Below are 20,076 nucleotides of genomic sequence, written 5' to 3' on the forward strand. Positions count from 1 at the left end.
CCATTTTGGTGTGACTTCTGGGGTAGCATCTGACATACCTAGGAGACACAATCTCATAGTAAATGCCTCGGTCCCCTGGTTCTTTCAGTCTTTCCACCCTCTCTTCCACAGTGATCCCCGAGCCTTGGCTATAGGAGTTGCCTTGTAGCTGTGCCCACTGGGGCTGGGCTCCACAACTGCATGATGGTTTGGTGCAGTTTTCTGTAATGGTCTTTGTCTGCTGCCAAGAGAAGCTGCCTCGATGAGGGGCGAGGACCTCACTTATCTATGGGTGTAAATGCAAATATTTAGAAGGTAGTTAGGGAGTGTGCTGGCTAGTTTTATGTCACCTTGGCACAAGCTAGAGTCATCTGAGAGGAGGAAACCTCAATTAAGAAAATTCCTCCATAATGTAGGCTGTAGGTGAGCCTGTAGGGTGTTTTCTTAATTAGTGGCTAATGGGGAGGGCCCAGTCCATTGTGTATGGTGTCATCCCTGGGCTGGTGGTCCTGGGTTCTATAAGAAACAAGGCTGAGCAAGCCAAGAGGAGAAAACCAGTAAACAAGCAGCCCCCTCCTGGGCTTCTGCATCGCTCCTGCCTCAAGGATCTTGCCCTTCTTGAATTCCTGTATTGACTTCTTTCACACTGAAATGTGATGTGGTGTGTGTGTGTGTGTGTGTGTGTGTGTGTGTGTGTGTGTGTGAATCAGGAGAGATGGCTCAGCAGCTAAGAGCACTGACTGCTCCTCCAGAGGTCCTGAGTTCAATTCCCAGCAACCACATGGTGGCTCACAGCCATCCAAAATGAGATCTGGTGCCCTCTTCTGGCCTTCAGGCATACATGCAAGTCTTAAAAAGAGGCAGAGAGCTCCACAGGCTCCAAAGCTGATCCAGACCAGGGACATTTGCAAGTGGGCCCGAGCCAGAGACCTCTGCGGGTGTGGGCCTTGGTCTGGGACCTCCAAGGGAGTAGATCAGAGCCAGAGACATTTGCAGGGCCAACCCCAAGCAGGACCAGGGACACTTTCAGTAATGTAGCAGGATACAAGAGTAGGGGAAAAAAATCAGTAGCCCTCCTTTACACAGATGATAAATGGGCTGAGAAAGAAATCAGAGAAACATCACTGCTCACAATAACTACAAATAGCATAAAATATCTCTGAGTAACTCTAACCAAAATTGGAAGACTTGTATGACAAGAACTTTAAATCTTTGAAGAAAGAAATTAAAGAAGACACCAGAAAGTGGAACAATCTCCCATGCTCTTGGGTAGGTAGAATTAACATAGCAAAAATGGCAATGTTACCAAAAGCAATCTACAGATTCAATGCGATGCCCATCAAAATCCCAGCAAAATTCTTCACAGACCTCGAAAGAACAATACTCAACTTCATATGGAAAAGCAAAAAACAAAAAAAAAAAAACAACCAAACAAACAAACAAAAAAACCCAGGCTAGCCAAAACAATCCTGTACAATAAAAGAACTTCAACTTCTTGAGCTATCACAATCTCTGATTTCAAACTCTACTACAAAGCTACAGTACTGAAAATACTCTGGTATTGGCATAAAAACAGACAGGAGGACCAATTGAATTGAATTGAAGACCCAGGTATTAATCCATATACTTTCGAACACCTGATTTTTGACAAAGAAGCAAAAATTATCAAATGGAAAAAAGAAAGCATATTTAACAAATGCTGCTGGCATAACTGGATATTAACATGTAGAAGAATGAAAATAGACCCATATCTATCACCATGCACAAAACTTAAGTCCAAATAGATCAAAGGCCTCAACATAAAGCCAGCCACACTGAACCTTATCGAAGACAAAGTGGGAAGCACACTTGAACGCATTGGCACAGGAGACCATTTCCTAAACATAACCCCAGCAGCACAGACACTGAGAGAAACAATTAATAAACGAGACCTCATAAACTGAGAAGCTTCTGTAAAGCAAAGACACGGTCAACAAGACAAAATGACAGCCTACAGAATGGAAAAAGATCTTCACCAACCCCACATCAGACAGAGATCTGATCTCCAAAATATACAAAGAACTCAAGAAATTGGTCCTCAAAAGCACAAATAATGCAATAAAAAAAATGGAGTCCAGACCTAAACAGAGAACTCTCAACAAATGACTGAAAGACACTTAAGGAAATGTTCAACATCCTTAGTCATCAGAGAAATGCAAATCAAAACAACTCTGAGATTCCCTCTTACACCTGTAAGAATGGCCAAGATCAAAAACACTGACGACAACTTATGCTGGAGAGGTTGTGGGGTAAAGGGAACACTTCTGCATTGCTGGTGGGAGTGCAAGCTGGTAGAGCCCCTTTAGATATCAGTATGGTGATTTCTCATAAAATTAGGATACAACCTTTCTCAAGACCCAGCAGTACCACTTTTGTGTATATATCTAAAGGATGCTCAATTGTGCCACAAGGACATGTGCTCAACTATTTTCATAGGAGCTTTGTTTGTCATAGCCAGAACCTGGAAACAACCTAAATGCCCCTCGACTGAAGAATGGATAAGGAAAATGTGGTACATTTACATAATGGAGTACTACACAGCAGAAAACAATAGTGACATTTTGAAATTTGCAAGCAAATGGGTGGAGCTGGAAAACATTATTTTGAGTGAGGAAACCCAGACCCAGAAAGACAATTACATGTACTCACTCATAAGTGGTTTTTAAACATAAATCAAAGAAAACCAGCCCATAAATCACAATCCCAGAGAACCTAGACAACAATGAAGACACTAAGAGAGACTTACATGGATCTAATCTACATGGGAAGTAGAAAAAGACAAGATCTCCCGAGTAAATTGGGAGCATGGGGACCTTGGGAGAGGGTTGAAGAGGGGAGGGGAGAGGAAGAGAGGGGAGCAGAGAAAAATGTAGAGCTCAATAAAAATCAATAAGCAAAAACTGGAAAAATAAAACCAAAAGAAATGTGATGTTTGGCTCGAATGTGAGCCAAACAGACCCTGTACTCCTCACCTTGCTTTTGGTCACGGCGTCTCATCACAGCACCCGCAACCCTAACAAGGACGGGGATCCGTCTGTCTGTTCTGAAAACTGTGTCATTTCTCTGCTCTCCATCCTCCGGCTGTCCCTTGCATTTCCCTGGGATCTGCTGCCGTTGTTCCTTTCCAGCTCTGTCTACTGTCTTTCCCAGGGGTCCAACGCTTTGTCACCCCACAGAACCAGGAGCCTCTTACCCCACTTCTCCCCCATAATAACGTGGGTTCCGGGGATCAACCTCAGGTTGTCAGTCTTGGCAGCGAGTGGCTTTGCCCTCTGGGCCAACTCAGATTCCAATATATGCAAAGAACTTGTTACTAGGGAGTACTTGTGCAAATTAATGGAACGTAGCAAAACCTGTGTTTCCAAAAATCTACGGGACATCAATAGTTCATGTGATAGAAACAGAGAGAGCCTTATAAATATCAGGGAAAAGTGCAGACAACTCACAGATGGAAGCTTATTATAAACCCATGTTTTCTGAATAGCTTCTCTACTAAAATCGGACAAAGCATAGCTTTCGCATAGTCCGTTATTTGAAGAACAAGGTTGCTTCCTGAGAGCTTGTAATTTAATTACTGTTTCTTCCATATAAAGACTTTATATGTGAGCCTAATATTTTTTGTAAATAAAAGTAACAGAACCAAGTGCAGTTGGCTTTTTTAGAAAAATAGTAAAGTCGTTGGTGGTTTTACAGAAGAAACACGCACTCTGAATCTAAAAAAGTTGTTGGAGATGAAGGGGAAAATATTCAGAGAAAGTAAATGGTGTTTTCATTCCAGATTTTGTTACTCCCTTTTAAGCTTCTTATCAGAGGTTTGTCCTTCCCAGTTCAAAGTCTATCTTCTCTGGGAAGTTGCGGAAGTTCTCTAAACCCAACACACTATATATCCCTGTAGTTTATGGCTTGTAGCATGGCCCTTTGCACTTGACAGAGGTTTGTTGAATCAAAGTGGAGGAGGACAATGGGTGGCAAATAAAACTGACTACTACTGCAAGCAATTTTAATAGATGTAAGAGACTTTTCAAAAGGGCTTCCCGGGCCTGCCTGGTGGCTCTGTCGGTAGAGACAGGCTGCTAAGTCTGACCACAAAGTTTGATCCCAGAACCTGCCTTCTGTAGGGGAAAGGCATTTCCTGCTGGCTATCTGACCTTCATACATGTGGTACGAGCATGCTTGCATGTGTGCATACACACAAACTAACCAGATAAAATTGTGATAAGAACATTAAGGCTTCCGAAGATTGAAGGGAAGGAATATTGGCAACTCAGAGGAAAGTTGGTGTATGTATTATTCTTACCAATAGCCGCTGACGCTCAGTGTCACTCAGCAACAGTCAGGGCTGTATGTTAACAGAGAGAGGAAAACGCGATGGGGAGGAAGAGATCTTAAGGGAAGGGTGAAGAAGGGGAAAAGGAAAGATGATGGGGGACACGTGACATGACAACATAAGGGGCAGCTACTGGGGAGGAGTGGAGCCAGAGGGAGCCAGGGAGCTGGGGTCAGGTGCCGGGGAAGAGAGAAACAGAATAAGATGGCATCCATAATGATAAGGGGAAGAACAGGGGGTGAATGTAATCAAAATGCATTGAATGAAATCTGTAAGGATTAAAAACTATTTACAAAAATGTCATAGTTAAATCCATTACTTTGTAAGCTAACTTAAAAAACAAATTATAGAGGCTAGAGAGATGGCTCGGTGGTTAAGAGTATACTCTGCTCTTCCAGAGGGCCTGAGATCAATCCCCAGGGTTCATGCCGGGTGACCGCAACTCCAGTTCTTCTGCACCCCCCCCCCCCCACTGAGGGCAACGTGCAGACACACTGCACATGACGTTAAAAGTCAATCTAAGAGAATAAAATTTAAAGTTGAGCGGTTATTTAAGCACTTGAAAATAAAGAAAATATGACATTGGAGGATTAAATGAATTCTCCGTGGTGGAAAATGGCCGAGTGTCTCATAGGCTCCGAAGAGTGACTTAACTGTCAGGACCCCTAGTTCACCAGTGATAGCGATGGAAGGAAAGCACGCTCCAACCCACAGCCGCTGCGGCTCGTGCTCCAGCTCACAGACACTCCCAACCCACAGACTCTGGGGCTCGTGCTCCAACCCACAGAAACTGCGGCTCGTCCTCTAACTCGGAGACGCTGCCACTCGTGCTCCGACCCACAGACGCTCCGACCCAGGAGTGGGGTGTAAGGAAGCAAATGTGGGCAATGGACATCTAGCATCATCCAATCCAAAGACAAGCAGAGACTGGACTTGGTGAAAAAGTTAGTTAAAAGTTTTCTTTGTCCCAGGCAAAGACAAAAGTTATCTTTTCCCCAGCTCACATGTCCTTCATCATTTGGTCAGCGTTGGGGACTGTGTCTGGAAACTAAGTCCAATTCAATTTGTAGTTTGTTTCCTTTGTTGTTTTTCTTTAAAAAAACTATTTATCTATTTATTATATATACAATATTCTGTCTGTGTGTATACCTGCAGGCCAGAAGAAGGCACCAGACCCCATTACAGATGGTTGTGAACCACCATGTGGTTGCTGGGAATTAAACTCAAGATCTTAGGAAGAGCAGGCAATGCTCTTAACCACTGAGCCATCTCTCCAACCCTTGTTTTGTTTCTTAAACTAGGATCTCATGTAGCCCTGGCTGGCTTGGAGTTTGATCTCAAACATACAACAAGTCTCTTGCTTCTGCTTCTGTGCTTGGATTACAGACAAGTAATTATGCCTGTCAAGTTTTTAATGTATATACTTACAATTCAGGCTGGAAGGTATATTCTTATTAAGCTTGTTCAATAAAAATTACAGGAAACCATTGTTTCGGATTACATTTCTACACTAAAAGTGGAAATTGGTGTGGTAGACCATGCCTGTGAGCCCACAGCACAGGGATATAGAGGCAGGAGGATCACTTCAAGTTCAAGGCCAGCCTGGTCTCCATGAAGAGTTCCAGGACAAGCAGGACTTTGTAGTAAGAAAGACTCTCTCTCAAAGAGCCAAACCAACCGATCAAACAAATTAACAAACGAACAAACAAACAAAAATCAAAATACCCCTTACTGAGGTTAAAGCACCAGGAAACTTGAGTCTTCACCTGAGCTGAGAACTGGGATTCAAAGGTCACAACCTAGTTTCAGCTGCAGGGACAGGGACAATGTCTTTGCTTTAACCCTTAGTTAACCAATGGTTTTTCTACTGTTAAGTCTTGCTGTCCATAGTAGTCAGGGAAGTATCTGAAATACCCAATCTGCCTCTCGTTCTTTTGTCTCTGCTTCCTTCCACCTTTCTGTCTGCAATGTTTCCTGCTGAGCCTACAGGAGTGTGTGCTTCCGAAGGGCCACTCGATTTGGATCATATCTAATGACAATCTTTAATGACTGAGGCTGTAACTTTGTCACAGAGTGCCTGCTTAGCACCCACAGCACCACCTAAAAGAGAAAGAAGGTCATTGATGGGGTCTCTCCTCTTAGTTCCATTTTCTCACTATGTCTCTTGTGATGGCTATCTTTTTTTTAAAAAAAATATACATATTTACTAATTTTCTGTGTGTGAGTGTTTTGAGTGTATTGCCTGAGGAAGCCAGAAGAAGGATTCAGATCCTCTGGAATGGGAGCTGCCATGGCTAGCAGTATGCGGGAACTGAGTTGGGTCTTGGTCCTCAGCAAGAGTAGGGCTCAGTGCTTCTAACTGCTCAGCCATGGGATGCGCCTTCTTGTTGTCAACTTGACACACTCAGGAAGAGGGGCTCTCAGATGAGGAACTGACCTGGTCAAACTGGCCTATGGACATGTCTGTGGGGCACTTTATTGTTGTTTTTACTAATTGATGAGGAGAGCTAAGGTGGTGCTACCCTTGGTCAGATGGGCCTGGGATGTGTAAGAAAGCTGGCTGAGCAGAGGCAGGAAGCAAGCCAGTTTCTCTATAGTTTCTACCTTGGTTTCCCAGGAGGATAGATCTTTTCTCCCAAGTTGTTGTGGTCAGGTTTTTCCCTCCCTTGCTCCCTCCCCCCTCTCTCTTTCTTTCTCATCCCAACAGCAGTCTCCTCTCCCTCCTCTCCTCTTATTCTCTTTCCCTCCATCTCTAACCCCCATCCACTCCTCTGTTTCTGTTCAGAAAGGGGCAGACCCCCCATGGGTATCAAGAAAGCATGGCACATCAAGTTGCAGTAAGACTAGGCTCCTCCCTTGGATTAAGGATAGGTAAGGCAATCCGGTATGAGGAATAGGTTCCCAAGAGCCAGCCAAAGTGTTAGAGACAGCCCCTGCTCCTACTGTTAGGAGTCCTAAAAGTAGACCAGGCTCCAAAACTGTCACATACATGTGGAGGTCCTAGGTCAGTCCCATGCAGGCTCTCTGATTGGTGATTCAGACTCTGAGTTTCTAGGAGTCAGGTTAATTGTTTCTGTGGCATTTCTTGTGACCTTGACCCCTCTGGCTCCTTCAGTCCTTCTTCCCTGTCTGAGCCCAGCCTAATGTTTGCCTGTGGGTATCTGCATCTGTTTTCATTGCTTACTGGATGGAGGCTCTCTGCTGACAACTGGCATAGTCACTAATCTGATCACAGGAGATGGCCAGTTCAGGCTGCAGAGTCACTGTTGCTAGGAGTCTTAGCTGGGGTCCTCCTGAAGACTCGTGGGAGTTTCCATTGCATCAGGTTTCAACCTGACCCCGAATGCCCCACCTTCCAGCCATCTCTCCCGCTCCATCCATCCCCAACCTAATCCCTCAGTTCCCAACCCCAACCCCCTCCCCCAGTCCACCAGAACCACTCGGGCATATTTCCAAAGGATGCTCAATCCTACCACATGGACACTTGCTTAACTATGTTCATAGCAGCTTTATTTGTAATAGCAGAACCTGGAAACAACCTAGAGGTGCCCTAACCAAACTCAGCTGTTTAAAAACTGATGTCTTGAAATTTGAAGGCAAATGGATGAAACTAGGAAAAAATCATTCTGAGTGAGGTAATCCTGATCCAGAAAGACAAACATTGTATATACTCACTCATAACTGGACATTAGCTGCAAAGTAAAGGACAACCAGGCTACAATCCATAAATCTAGAGAGGCTAAGTAACAAGGAGCACCCAAGTAGGGCATGGGCTCTCCCTGCGAGGGGGGAATAGAACAGGCTTCTGTTTGTTTGTTTTAAATCACAACATCAGAAAGCAAAACAGAACCTCCCATTCTATAACCTTGCAAAGCTGCTTCTTTTAGGTGTTTAAGGTCTGGTTGCAGTATCAGCAAACTCAACTTCTTTCCCTATAAAGAGATTTCCACTGAGATTGACAGCTATTAACATGGGTGGTACTGCACACTTGGGATGATTTAGATGTGTTCTCTGTGCACACACACACACGCACGCACGCACACACACACACACACACACACACACACACAATCAGGCTTATTTTGGCATCCACTATTTAATAGGAGGGACCCAAGACTGCTGGACATTTAGAAATGTGCACAGCATGTCTACAGTGAGGGGTATTCTTGTACTTACAACTTTGAATGATTCTGCCTGTCTTTCACGTTTATTAAAAATTCACTGAGATTACGATTTATCTTTAGGGTTTTTGCTTATTGGTTTGCTTCTAATTTAGAGACAAATGCTCCCTAAGTAACCAGGCTGGGACTTGGGATTTCTCTGTGGTAGCCTCTAAAATCACTGGAATTATAGGGTGTGCTGGCTATGAGTAGTTTAAATCTTTTCATTTTGTGTTTATGAGTGTTTTGCCTCCAGGGACGTGCATACCAGGTGCTTTTGGAGGTTTGGAGAGGCAGCATTGGTAACCGGAGTTTCCAGTGGTTGTGTGGTACATGGCACAGTGTGGGTACTGGGAACTGAACCTGGGTCTTCTGCAGAAAACAAGTTCTCTTATTTTCCAAGCAGGTGGATCTCTGTTAATTCAAAGTCAGCTTCATCTAATACCAGGACACCCAGGGCTTAATAGGTAGACCCTGTCTAAAAACAAAAGCCAAAACCCCCCAAATCAAAACTTTAAAAAGTTTATTGCTGGGCGTGGTGGTGCATAGCTTTAGTCCCAGCACTGGAAGGCCGTGGCAGGTGGATCTCTGTGAGTTCGAGGCCAGCCTAGTCTATAGAGTGAGTTCCAGGACAGCCACGGCTAGAGAGACCTTGTCTCAAAACAAACAAAACACAACAACAACAACAAAACCCAAACAAACAAACTGGGATTAAATGTGTGTGCCACCATTCTGGATCTTAGTTTCAGCGGTTTCTGCTGACAATCTCTTGACTCTCTTACTTTTGACTTGGGGCAAAGCAGTTCATGGAGGGCGTGGGGTGGGGTGGGGTGGGGTGGGGTGGAGTGGAGTGGAGTGGGGTGGGGTGGAGTGGGGTGGGGTGGGGTGGGGTGGTGTGGGGTGGGGTGGCAAACACTGGCAGAGGAAACTGTTCACTTCCCTGGTGGATGGAAGGAAGGAAGAGGGAGAGAAGAGATCTGACCTTCATAGTCCCTTCAAGGGCACACTCTCCGAGCTTTGACTTCCTTTCTAAAGGTTTTGCCACCTTGCAATAGCTGGCCCAAGCTGGCAATCATGTTTTTAGCACGTAAGCCTTTGGGGGATTTTGAAGATACATAATACCATCAGAACATGACTGTATTGGGTAGGGATGCAGAAGTTGGTAAAGTTGGCCTGGATTTGAGTATGAATCAGGGAACCCTATGACCCAAACCGGGTGTGGTTAGCACAAGCCTGCCTTCCCAGCATTTGTGATAATATTCCCCGCTGCAGTCCCGCCCTCAGCTCCGCCCCGCCCTCAGCCTCGCCCCGCCCTCAGCCCAGCCTCGCCCTTGCTCCTGTGCCCTTTCAGTTCCGTTTCCAACCTTTCCACCGGCCGACCCAGGCCGCTCTCTGCTCCCTGTTGCTGCGAACCAACGCGCCCCTCACTGTGCACAGCTTTTCCAGTCCCGAGCGCAGGTAGAACCCTGGTTGAGACCTGAGTGGCTGAACTCCGGGCAGGGCCTCCAGGCAAGCGCAGTGCAGCCGCCTCATCCTTCCCGGCGGCCCGGTGGGTGTGGGGTGGAGAACAGATTCCTTTTGCCTTAGGTGCCCTAGAAAGAGTGACTGTCACAAATGAGGGGTGCTAAACCCGCTAGACTGACCACCGCGCTTAACACAGAGAGGTGGACGCTAAGGCGCGAACATAGCAGGCCTTCACGACTTCCCCAGACCAGAATAACGTCTGAAGTATGGCCCCAGTTGTGAAGCCAAAGAAAAGGGGCGGGAGGTAGAAGTGGGGGCAGATGTACATACTTGTATATATGCACAGAAAGTGTTTGAATCAATAGCAGTATCTCTGGGACATGGGGATAAAGTTTTCGATTTGGTTCATCAGAATCTCCATAACCTCCAGGGAAGAAAAAAAATTATGTCTTTTTTTCCTGTTAACTTAATTTTTATTTTGAGAACTTGGTTTTCAATTTTGAAGTATGTGGTTGGACAGTGTGGTCGTATATGCCTTTAATCCTAGCACTGGATTGGGGGGGGGGGACAGAGGCAGGTGGTTCTCTGTGAGTTCAAGGCCAGCCTGGTCTATATAGTAGTTCCAGGACAGCCAGACCTATGTAGTGAAACCTTTTTCAACAATAAATAAATAAACAAGCAAAAAAATAAAAACAATCTTGGATTAATTCTGGGATTCATTATTACTCATTGTGTGTGGGGTGTATGTGTACATGTTCGTGTGTGCAGATGTATACACACTATCTCCAGGCTAGCGGCCACGTCAGGTGCCTTACTCGGTTGCTTCCCAGCTTACTTTTGGTAGGTTGGCTGGCCAGCTCGCTGGAAGAATCCACCTGTGGGTGCTTCATCAGCTGACCCATCTTCCTAGCTCCTCACCCCTTTTGGACAAACTTGCTAGGCAGCCAAGGATGACCTTGATCTCCTGATCCTCCTGCCTCTGCCTCACTGCTGAGAGGGTTGGTGTGTGTCACGCCTGCCCTTACTGTCAACCCCTCTCCCCCTCCCCCCGCCGCCGCCCATTCTAGTACAGAGACAGGGGAATAAGCTGGACACGTTCTCCCAGAGGCCTAGAATTTGCAATGCAGCCCAGGCTGGTCTTTTTGATGTCCTCCTCTCTCTTCCGCTAGGCAGGTCTCCACCATGCCAGGCTTTCTTTTCACGCTAAGCTTTACCTTTCCCCACTTTGTTCCCCTGGAATTCTCTCTGGATGAATCAAAAAAAAAAAAAAAAGGCCAACAAGATGGCTCAGAGGCTAAAAGTATTTGCTGTGCAGTCCTGACCACTTGAGCTCAATCCCTGATCCCAGTGTTTGAAGGAGAAAGCCAACCCCCAAGGGTTGTCCTCTAACTTTATGTGTGCTGTGACACACGTGGCTGAACTTATACACATACCTCTTCCCCAGCACATACACACACATGCACACACTAAACACTACTACTACTAATACATATATACATAATTTTAAAAAGAAATAAAAATATGGTTTGTTCTTTGCATATCATTGGCACAAGTGGGTGAATCTGGAGTTGGTATGTTTCTAACACAGCTCATCACCTGCTCTTCCCTCCAGGTATATGTTGGCGGTACAGCAGCGATGGAGAAACTCTGTAGGCATGTGCCTGCCCACCCTGACGTCCTCTCCTTGGAGAACCGGGGCCTGACCTTGCTCCCTGACCTCCAGCCCCTGGAGAAGCTATGTGGAGAAACGTCTGTCCACCCAGACATCCTCTCCTTGGAAAACCGGGGCCTGACCATGCTCCCTGACCTCCAGCCCCTGGAGAAACTATGTGGACAGACATCTGTCCACCCTGACATCCTCTCTCTGGAGAACCGGTGCCTGACCATGCTCCCTGACCTCCAGCCCCTGGAGAAGCTATGTGGACAAACATCTCTCCACCCTGATGTCCTCTCCCTGGAGAACCGATGTCTAGCCACCCTATCCACTGTCAAGAGCACCGCATCTACCAGCCCCTTGCTCCAGGGTCTTCATGGAGCTCACACAATGCAGGCTGATTTGCATAGCCCGAACACTAGCAATTGCCTGTTCCCTGAGTCTCCTACCAAGAAGGTTCCATGTTTCTCTGCGAATCTGGACCTTCCAGCTTGTTCCAGGACCCCGAGACCCATCCCTGCTACTACTGGAGTTCAGGAACTAGCTTTGGTAATTGTTTCTGGATGCTGATCTTGATTCTAGCCTTATCTGTTATTATCACTAGATTTCAGGGCCTTAGTTTCCTTCTCTGATTTCTGTGTCTGGGGACCTTTTCTCCATTTTGGTTTCAGCCTTTTGTTTCTTTGGGAGAGTTCTAGGAATTGAACTGCAGGCATGCATATAGGTAGGCTTTACTACTGAGCTATGTCTCTGAGAGTCATGGCCTTTCCCAAGTTACTCTGTACTTTAGGGCTGTCTTCACTGGTATCTTCATCTTCATTCTTACCAAATGTCTAGTGCAGAGATTCTGGGTGATAGATCTCAAGAACAGTCCATGTCTCCAGAAAGCCTTGCATTGGGAAGCAGGCCAGCACAATTTTCACAGCAGTCAGGTTAGATGTGCAGTAGCTGCTACATCAGAACTCACGTCCTGTGTCCGCTCAACAGATCCATGTGAACACACTTAGTATATAGATCAGAATTGGCAGACAGGAACATACTTCCTCTGTGGACTCTTGGGGGAAAGTTTACCTGAACAGGTTAGCCTCAGGCAAAGCTGACATCCAGTAAAAATGTGCTTCATACAGTTCTGGCTCAAAGCACAACTGCTGCTACCCTGCTGTGATTTGGGGTTTTGCAATTCGCAGAGTCAAACATACATTATTCCACTGAATTTCCAATGGCCCTATCAGGGAGGTGGTAGCGAATGGAGAAGCTCTTTGCTTCTGGGGGATTGACATAGGACTTGACATTCTTCTACTCAGAAAGCACCATCCTGCATTTAGAAGGTGTATGACAGGCCTTGGGCTGCTGGAATGGCAGTCGTGAGATGGCAGCCAGGAAGATTGCAGAGCCCCTGGGCAGAATGTTGAGGAGCCTGAGTAGAGAAAGGTAGCGTAAGAGCCCAAGCTGAGATAGGATGGACTAACGGTGGTTAGTGGGGCTTAGAAATATGGGCCTTCATTGTCTTTGGGAGACACTTTTGATCCCTCTTTGAAGGCTACAGTACTCGGTGTGGTTTGTAACTGCCACTGTCTCTAGGGTCAGAGGTGCTTCTCCGAAGGAAAGGAAGTGCAGGGACAGAAAGAGATCACACAAGTCCAAATGCCGCTGTACTGTCTAAGCTTGGGAGAGGAAAAGGAGCTGGATGTTCCGGTCCCGAAACTCACATCTGGAGACTCAGAATCTCATTTGGAAACCACTGATCGGATCCTCCAGGAAAAGAAAGTAAAACTTGGGTGGTTGGTGGTGCAGGGAATGGTGAGGGAAGAGAACAGAACCAGGGCTTCTCCCTAAGGAGATGGCAGAAGATCCTGTTCTCATTCCCTACTTCTCAATCCGCTTTTGACCCTGCCAGTTGGGCAGACACCGTTCTGACCTGGAATCCATTGAGAATATGTGCACCGTGTATCTTGTGCTTGTGGAGGTCAGACCCCTCCTGGTGGTGGCACATGATGTTCAGTCCGAGTGCATGGGAGGCAGAGGCGGGTGGATCTCTGGGAGTTTGAAGCCAGCCTGCTCTATAATAGTGAGTTCAGGCTAGGACTAACACTGAGACTCAGCCTCCTCTTCCTAAAAACGTTGCAGCCTTTGGAGCTGGAGTTAAAGGGTGGTCATGAGCCACCCTGTGGGTGCTAGGAACTAAACCTGGGTCCTCTGCAAGAACAGCAAGTGAGGCATCTCTCCAGCCCCTGTCCTTGGTGTACAAGCTGGTCTGGGTAGAACCTTAGTTCTCCTTCCTTCTGTGCTGCCCCTTCTTAGATGGCTCTGTTGACCTTACTGTGTTCTGCTCTGGCCGCACATATAAATGTGAAAAGTGCATCGGACCCTACCCGGACGTCCATCCTTGAAGTCTGCCGTGAACTGGCCCCCTTGGAACCTGAGTTCATCCTTAAGGTATTGTGGAATGAAGGCGTGGGAAGAAGAGGTGAACTGGGCGGCATTAATGTGGTTATCATATGAAGAGCTGGTGACTGGCTCCTGGTAGAGGCAGAGAGAGTGTTTACTCTGGGTGAGTCTGGGACCTGATTCCTAGGGCTCTGTGGAGTGGAGAAAGGAGAGATGGGAAAAGGTTTACCAGGACTGGGTTTGTACATGCTAAATGCACAGTGTTAGGTCTGGGAGTCTATTAGCATGATGGGACTTGGATCAAGCTCCCAGAAAGTAAAGAACTTCTCCAAATATCACGTGTGAAGTGGAAAATATCACATGTGGAGTAGATAATATCACGTGTGAAGTGGATAGTATCACATGTGGACTGGATAGTACCACATGTGGAGTAGATAATATCACGTGTGGACTGGATACTATCACGTGGAGTGGAAAATATCACATGTGGAGTAGATAATATCACGTGTGGAGTAGATAATATCACGTGTGGAGTAGATAATATCACGTGTGGAGTGGATAATATCATGTGTGGAGTAGATAATATCACGTGTGGAGTGGAAAATATCACATGTGGACTGGATAATGTCATGTGTGGAGTAGATAATATCACATGTGGAGTAGATAATATCACGTGTGAGGGGGATAATATCACGTGTGGACTGGATAGTATCACATGTGGAGTAGATAATACCACGTGTGGAGTAGATCATGGCTGTGTCTGAACCAGAGAAGAGGCATGTTCTAGTTTCATTCTGTTGCTGTGATAAGTCACTCTAACCAAAAGCGACTTAGGGAAGGAAAGGAGACTTTTTGGCTCACACTTCCAAGTCACAGCCCGTCATTGGGGGAAGCTAGGACAGGAACATGAGGAACCATGGAAGAACTCTGCTTGCTAGCATACACAGGCCAAGCATAGCTTACACAGGCTCATTCCTAGCGTACTCAGGCTCATTCCTAGCATACACAGGCTCATTCCTAGCATACACAGGCTCATTCCTAGCATACACAGGCTCATTCTTAGCGTACACAGGCTCATTCCTAGCGTACACAGACTCATTCCTAGCGTACACAGACTCATTCCTAGTGTACACAGACTCATTCCTAGCATACACAGGCTCATTCCTAGCGTACACAGGCTCATTCCTAGCATACACAGGCTGATTCCTAGCGTACACAGGCCAAGCGTAGCTTACACAGGCTCATTCCTAGCATACACAGGCTCCTGCCTAGGGTACACAGGCTCATTCCTAGCATACACAGGCTCATTCCTAGCGTACACAGGCTCATTCCTAGCGTACACAGGCTCCTGCCTAGCGCACACAGGCTCATTCCTAGCGTACACAGGCTCATTCCTAGTGTACACAGGCTCATTCCTAGCGTACACAGGCCCATGCCTAGCGTTCACAGGCTCCTGCCTAGCATACACAGGCTCCTGTCTAGCGTACACAGGCTCATGCTGAGCTTACACAGGCCCATGCCTAGCGTACACAGGTCTATGTGTGGCTTACACAGGCTCCTGTCTAGCGTACACAGGCTCCTGCCTAGCGCACACAGGCTCATTCCTAGCATACACAGGCTCATTCCTAGCGTACACAGGCTCATTCCTAGCATACACAGGCCCATGCCTAGCGTACACAGGCTCCTGCCTAGCATACACAGGCTCCTGTCTAGCGTACACAGGCTCCTGCCTAGCGTACACAGGCCCATGCCTAGCGTACACAGGCTCCTGCTTAGCGTACACAGGCTCCTGTCTAGCGTACACAGGCTCATGCTGAGCTTACACAGGCCCATGCCTAGCGTACACAGGCTCCTGCCTAGCGTACACACGCTCCAGCCTAGCGTACACAGGCTCCTGCCTAGCATACACAGGCTCCTGCCTAGCGTACACAGGCTCCTGCCTAGCGTACACAGGCTTATTCCTAGCGTACACAGGCTCCTGCCTAGCGTACACAGGCTCCTGCCTAGCGTACACAGGCTCCTGCCTAGTGTACACAGGCCCATGCCTAGCATACACAGACCCATGCCTAGCATACACAGGCTCATGCCAAGCATACACAGGCTCCTGCCTAGCGTACACAGGCTCATCCCTAGCATACACAGGCTCATTCCTAGCGCACACAGGCTTATTCCCAGCGTACACAGGCTCCTGCCTAGCGTACACAGGCCCATGCCTAGCGTACACAGGCTCCTGCCTAGCGTATACAGGCTCCTGTCTAGCGTACACAGGCTCATGCTGAGCTTACACAGGCCCATGCCTAGCGTACAGAGGTCTATGTGTGGCTTACACAGGCTCCTGTCTAGCGTACACAGGCTCCTGCCTAGCGCACACAGGCTCATTCCTAGCATACACAGGCTCATTCCTAGCGTACACAGGCTCATTCCTAGCATACACAGGCCCATGCCTAGCGTACACAGGCTCCTGCCTAGCATACACAGGCTCCTGTCTAGCGTACACAGGCTCCTGCCTAGCGTACACAGGCCCATGCCTAGCGTACACAGGCTCCTGCTTAGCGTACACAGGCTCCTGTCTAGCGTACACAGGCTCATTCCTAGCATACACAGGCTCATGCCTAGCGTACACAGGCTCCTGCCTAGCGTACACACGCTCCAGCCTAGCGTACACAGGCTCCTGCCTAGCATACACAGGCTCCTGCCTAGCGTACACAGGCTCCTGCCTAGCGTACACAGGCTTATTCCTAGCGTACACAGGCTCCTGCCTAGCGTACACAGGCTCCTGCCTAGCGTACACAGGCTCCTGCCTAGTGTACACAGGCCCATGCCTAGCATACACAGACCCATGCCTAGCATACACAGGCTCATGCCAAGCATACACAGGCTCCTGCCTAGCGTACACAGGCTCATCCCTAGCATACACAGGCTCATTCCTAGCGCACACAGGCTTATTCCCAGCGTACACAGGCTCCTGCCTAGCGTACACAGGCCCATGCCTAGCGTACAGAGGCTCCTGCCTAGCGTATACAGGCTCCTGTCTAGCGTACACAGGCTCATGCTGAGCTTACACAGGCCCATGCCTAGCGTACAGAGGTCTATGTGTGGCTTACACAGGCTCCTGCCTAGCGTACACAGGCTCCTGCCTAGCGTACACAGGCTCCTGCCTAGCGTACACAGGCTCCTGCCTAGCGTACACAGGCTTATTCCTAGCGTACACAGGCTCATTCCTAGCGTACACAGGCTCCTGCCTAGCGTACACAGCTCACCTGGCTAACTGGCTCCAGTAACAGAACAGCTGCAGCCTCTCCCAGAACCTACTTCAGACCCAGCCCCTGTCACTCCCTCCTGCAGTAAAAACACACTTAGCCCAGGTGCCCAGTGAGGAGAAAGCGTCCTCAGTTAGATCCTCCTTGCTTGAGGGGAAGGGTGGGGACAATTGGGATGCTCACTTCAAACACCAATCCTCAGTTCCACATATAGAGAGAATTATACTTTGGGCTCTTATGGGGAGGGAGACAGTATTTTGCCAACATTATCACATTCATTCACAACATTGCATGCAGCTAAAGCTTCCCATTGCTATAAATCTATACACCACAGCTTATCTATTCACAGCTACAATTTAATAGTGAATTATCTGTACTTCTAGGCCATCACAAACAATGTTGACATGAACACACATGCCATTTCGGTGTATACATACAGGCACTTTTATTTTATATTTTTGCACCAAGATTTAAAATTTCAGATATTGGAGCCAGGTGGTGGTGGTGCACACCTTTAATCTCAGCACTTGGGAGGCAGAGGCAGGCGGATCTATTTGAGTTTGAGGCCAGCCTGGTCTACAGAGTGAGTTCCAAGACAGTCAAGAACAGCTAAGGCTACACAGAGAAACCCTATCTCGATAAATAAATGAATAAATAAATAAAAATTTCAGATCAACAAATATTGATCAACCATAATTTAAAAGTATTTGTACCAATCCCAGCTCTTTGGTAGGTTTGTTATACAGTCCAGGATGACCTTCCTAAGGATAGTGCTGCCCACAGTGGGTGGGCCCTCCTTCACATTACTAATTAAGACAATCTCCCTGAGACATGCCCATGGGCCAGTCTGATCTAGAGGGAAATGTATTCTATGGGGTTTGGAAGATGACAGGTTTAGCCAGCCATTTGAACCCTGGATAAGCTTTTTTTTTTAAGTTGCAGGACTTTATTTTACTTAGAAATAATCTAATGAATATCTTAATCAATGTAATTTAGCATAATTCTGAGACTGAAAGTCACTGAAAAGATTTCAGAAACTGCCTTCAGGAAGATCATAGCTAGTTACTGTCTCGTTATTTCTCTCTTAACATCTACAGAACATCCATGTTGCAATTGGTAAGTCTTTGATAGATGTTGGTATGGAGGGTTTTCCAAACAAGGACAGGGCTTATCGACTGTTTTGTAGGCATTGTGGCGTGCTCAGGAAAGCTGTTATACTGGCAGACTCAATGAGCAGGATAGTTTAGGGCATAAAGCTATGAGATAAGTGACCGACATGTCCATCTTTTCCACCCTCCATCCCAGGCATCTCTGTACGCCAGGCAGCAACTTAATATCCGGGAGGTAGCCAACATAGTTTTGGCTATCGCTGCCTTCTTGCCAGTCTGCCGCCCCCATGTGCGAAGGTATTACTCTGCCATTGTTCACTTGCCTTCAGACTGGATCCAGGTAGCCGAGTTCTACCAGGTACGGTGTTTAGTACCCTGCACTTTGATCATCATGGTTTTCCTCCTTTCCTTTGTTTACTGAGGAGATTTTCAGACAGCGTAGCCTTCCCTCAGGTTCCTACATCCATGTGCCCAGAGGAGCTAGGTTTTCTCTGTAAGAGCCGAGTGGGCTAACAGAATTACTGACGAGGGTGGGACCAAGGTTTGAGATAAAAAATTGACCTTAATCTGAACATCCTTTTTAACAATGACAGTGATCTCAGAGAAGACCACTGTCTTGCCTCGTACACAGAAATATAATTTTGGATGTGTGGCTAGGAAACTGTTCCCTATTCTTGTTTCTGTATGATTCTAGGGTTCTGTTTTGTGTGTGTGTGGTAGTTAGCGGTGGGAGATTGGGTCTCCTGTTGATCTCCTCTGTTGTGGGGTGTGTGTGTGTGTGTGTGTGTGTGTGTATGTGTGTGTGTGTGTATGTGTGTGTGTATTAGGGGTGGGAGGTTGGGTATCTCCTGATCTCCTCTGTTGTGGTGTGTGTGTGTGTGTGTGTGTGTGTGTGTGTGTGTGTATTAGGGGTGGGAGGTTGAGTATCTCCTGATCTCCTCTGTAGTGGGGTGTGTGTGTGTGTTAGCAGTGGGAGGTTGGCTCTCTCTTCTGCTGATCTCCTCTTTCCTCAACAGAGCCTGGCAGAAGGGGATGAGAAGAAGTTGGTGCCCCTGCCTGCCTGTCTCCGTGCTGCCATGACTGACAAATTTGCCCAGTTTGACGAGTACCAGCTAGCTAAGTACAATCCACGGAAACACCGATCCAAGAAACGCTCCCGCCAGCCACCCCGTCCCCAAGTCAGTATTTGCCTCATCCCTGGGCAGTCACAGCCCCTTTTCTCTGGGAAGGGAAGGATAAAAGAACATGGTGGGCTTTGGGTCCCCCACACGGAAGTATCTGACGTGTTCACATATCAGAAAGCAAAGGAACCAGAGAGGCCCAGATGACCTGTGTGGGGCTCAGGACAAGAAAGAACAGGGTCACCTCTGTGAACTCATTTCCGGTTTAGTAGAGACTCTTTCAGGACTGCTGGAATGGGAATCTGCAGGGGCGACTTCTGTTTCCCTGTTTGAAACTGTTTCTCCTGTCCCCACAGAAAACAGAACGACCCCTTTCAGAGCGAGGGAAATGTTTTCCAAAGAGCCTTTGGCCCCTTAGAGATGAACAGATCGTGGTGAGTCACTTGGGAGTTGTTTGTACATACGCACAATCGCCTCTGAAATTGCATTTAGAAATAGAATCCCATTAATTTAGAAATCCCCGTAGCCAGAGTGGTAGACACTTACTTATCCCTACCCGGGGAGGCTCAGTTGTG

At 47.2% G+C, this 20,076-nt stretch overlaps 1 protein-coding gene across 3 annotated transcripts in view; it reads left to right on the forward strand.

The window, feature by feature from the left end:
* The first annotated feature begins 9,818 nt into the window (after positions 1 to 9,818).
* Tep1 (telomerase associated protein 1) overlaps positions 9,819 to 20,076 on the forward strand; it is a 46,777-nt gene continuing 36,519 nt past the window's right edge. The window contains exons 1-7 of one of the 3 annotated variants that reach the window (XM_075950284.1): positions 9,819 to 10,054; positions 11,582 to 12,172; positions 13,205 to 13,390; positions 13,925 to 14,059; positions 18,577 to 18,738; positions 19,397 to 19,558; positions 19,858 to 19,935. In XM_075950284.1, the coding sequence (XP_075806399.1) occupies positions 11,606 to 12,172; positions 13,205 to 13,390; positions 13,925 to 14,059; positions 18,577 to 18,738; positions 19,397 to 19,558; positions 19,858 to 19,935 (1,290 nt within the window). In that variant the 5' untranslated portion in view covers positions 9,819 to 10,054; positions 11,582 to 11,605. The remainder of the gene's footprint in view (positions 10,055 to 11,581; positions 12,173 to 13,204; positions 13,391 to 13,924; positions 14,060 to 18,576; positions 18,739 to 19,396; positions 19,559 to 19,857; positions 19,936 to 20,076) is intronic. The other 2 variants (XM_075950283.1, XM_075950285.1) reach the window with 2 other exon arrangements.

The sequence above is a fragment of the Microtus pennsylvanicus genome, chromosome 15 (assembly GCF_037038515.1).
Source record: "Microtus pennsylvanicus isolate mMicPen1 chromosome 15, mMicPen1.hap1, whole genome shotgun sequence".
Lineage (NCBI taxonomy): Eukaryota > Metazoa > Chordata > Mammalia > Rodentia > Cricetidae > Microtus > Microtus pennsylvanicus.